The sequence below is a fragment of the Apodemus sylvaticus genome, chromosome 7, assembly GCF_947179515.1.
Source record: "Apodemus sylvaticus chromosome 7, mApoSyl1.1, whole genome shotgun sequence".
Classification (NCBI taxonomy): Eukaryota; Metazoa; Chordata; class Mammalia; order Rodentia; family Muridae; genus Apodemus; species Apodemus sylvaticus.
Window position 1 is genome coordinate 90,602,475 of NC_067478.1, and position 2,631 is coordinate 90,605,105.

At 33.4% G+C, this 2,631-nt stretch overlaps 1 protein-coding gene across 1 annotated transcript; it reads right to left on the reverse strand.

The window, feature by feature from the left end:
* Positions 1–1,677: 1,677 nt before the first annotated feature.
* Positions 1,678–2,631, reverse strand: LOC127690001 (olfactory receptor 147-like). Its single transcript, XM_052189571.1, has one exon. The coding sequence runs from the start codon at positions 2,629–2,631 to the stop codon at positions 1,678–1,680; it is 954 nt and encodes a 317-aa protein (XP_052045531.1).

A 2,631-nucleotide genomic window follows, 5' to 3' on the forward strand; every position in this document is an offset into this window, starting at 1 on the left:
AATAAAGACACAACAGGGAGACACATTTCAGAAGCCTCCCCTGGACTAGAAGGAGTTATACCATCAGGAGAAAACATAAACCTTTTGAAAGACACAGGATTCCTCACAGCACCAACTTCAATATATATTCATACTAACTACAGTTTTCATTTTTTTGTTATGCTTCCCTGGCAGTTATTCTCCAGGAATATTATTAGGTGATTTGTCTTGAACATGTGCAAGACGTAGCATTAGTAAAATAAAATGGTAATATCTTAGATATAGAAAATAAAAACATTATTACCTTTGATTTTTGGTTTTCAAATTTGTTTTCCCTGTCTGATAGAATGTAACACACTTGAGGATTAGCAATTATTCTTCATTCTAGAGAGATTTCTATCAAAACTCATCATGAGTGTAAATAAAGCATTCTCCTTCAGCTTCATTTAACTTCACCAAATATCTTTTCCCTGTAAAACTTTGTATGCTTCTTTTGATGAGAAAGATTAGTCCTAGTATTATACTCTTATATTTCAAAAGCTACTTTTTGCTTCAAACCAACCTCTAAAGTAAAAAACTGCATTGAGCTACAATGTAGATTAAAATAGAACTGTCTGTTTTCATGTTAGTCATTCTTATATTCTGTGTATGCTGATATGTCACAATAGCAACTTTTAAATGATTTCTAAGGGTTTTTGCTCTAAAACCATAAAAATAGCATCTCTGCTTATGACTTACAATATATGAAAAAATACAATTAAGATATTAATTAATTAAGACTATATACAATAGACATAGCAGAAATTTTATAAGCACTTAAAATATTTCTGAAATTTTCATAGCAAGTAAAATTTAAATCTTGGTCATAATGTCTTATACAAAGAAAAAACAAACCAATTATTTCTTGAAAAATGAGAATTTTGCAGTTCATTTTATCTTACAATATTCAGAACAAAGAGACTCATGTATTAGAGAAAACTGAAAAATATTTTATTCAATGACTACATCAACTAATAGTTATAACAAAAAGTGCAAAAAAGAGTAAAGAATTATCTGATGCATCAGAGAACAAATGTTGAAAGACCATATTCACTGTGGTATTTACTTTCAGTGCATGTTTATACTGGCTAACTTTTATATTTGTCTTTAATAATCTCTTAAGGCATGAGAAATTGATACAGAATTTTTTAGCTGCTACGAAAAGTACTTAAGATAAGCTGAAACACATTTTTAAAAATTATTACTAACATTGTTCATTGGGTTTGTTTTTATGGAAAAACCCCAACTTTATGTATATGTCATAGGGATTGCACTGTGACTCCAAACACACACAGCAGAGTAGGACCCATAGGCATAATTAACCTCCTGTCTCACAGTATAAATGGATGGTGTGTGATGTTACTTGGTTCATTGCTTACCTAATCAATAGTATTTGTCCGTGCAATAACCATATTTCCAATAGAAAAATTAAAGCATAACACTTTTTACTTGTTTCTTGATGCCTCATGCATCTAATTATCTCTGTAAAGTTGCAAGAAAAACAACAAGGAAAACAAATAAAAGCTATGAATAAAGAAAATCTGGCTCCAAATTAATGGACATAATAAGTTATATTTGATTAAGGTCAATATGTGGTTATAATAAATATCTCAAGATGATTAAGATAATAATTTACTTTTAACATTTCCCTATTTCTGCTCAAGAAAATAATTTTCTTTTTAGAGTTTTCTTCAGAGCAAGTTTGACATCCTTATTCCTTAAGCTGTATATCAAGGGATTCAACATGGGCCCAACATTTGTGTAAAATACCGAGGCCACTTTTCCCTTGTCCATAGACTCTACATCAGAAGGTTGCATGTACATAAATGCTGCTGCTCCAAAGAAGAGTGAGACAGTCATTATGTGAGAACTACAGGTGTTGAAAGCTTTAGCCCTACCCTGTGTTGAACTGATGCGAAAGATGTTGGCAATGATGAAACCGTAGGAGATAAAAGTGGTACTGGTAGACACTACAATATTCATGCCAACCAGAACAAAGACTACAACTTCATTGACATAAGTGGTAGTGCAGGAAAGCTGGAGAACAGGGAGGATATCACACAGATAATGATTGACAAGGTTTGAATCACAGAAGGTCAGTCTTGCCATGCAAATTGTATGGGCCAGGGAACCCCAGCATCCCATCACATATGCCCCAAACACAAACACAGCACAGATCCGGGGGGATAATATAACATTATATAGAAGCGGCTTGCAAATAGCAACATAACGGTCATATGCCATTGCAGTCAGTATATAACATTCTGTAATGACGAAAAAGCAGAAGAAGTAGAGTTGAGTCAGGCAGCCTGTATAGGAGATGGTATTCTTCTCTACGACAAAATTAATTAGCATTTTGGGGGTAAAGACAGAAGAGTAACAAATATCTACAAATGACAGGTTAAAGAGGAAATAATACATGGGTGTGTGAAGGTGTGAATTCAATGAAATCAGTGTGATCAAGCCCAGGTTTGCCACTACAGTAACCACATAGATTCCTAGAAACAGAAAAAATAGAGGCATTTGGAGTTCTGGCCGGTTAGTTAAGCCCTCCAGGATAAATTCTGTCACCAGGGTGTAATTTCCATCTGTCATTCTTCTATAGATCTTCAT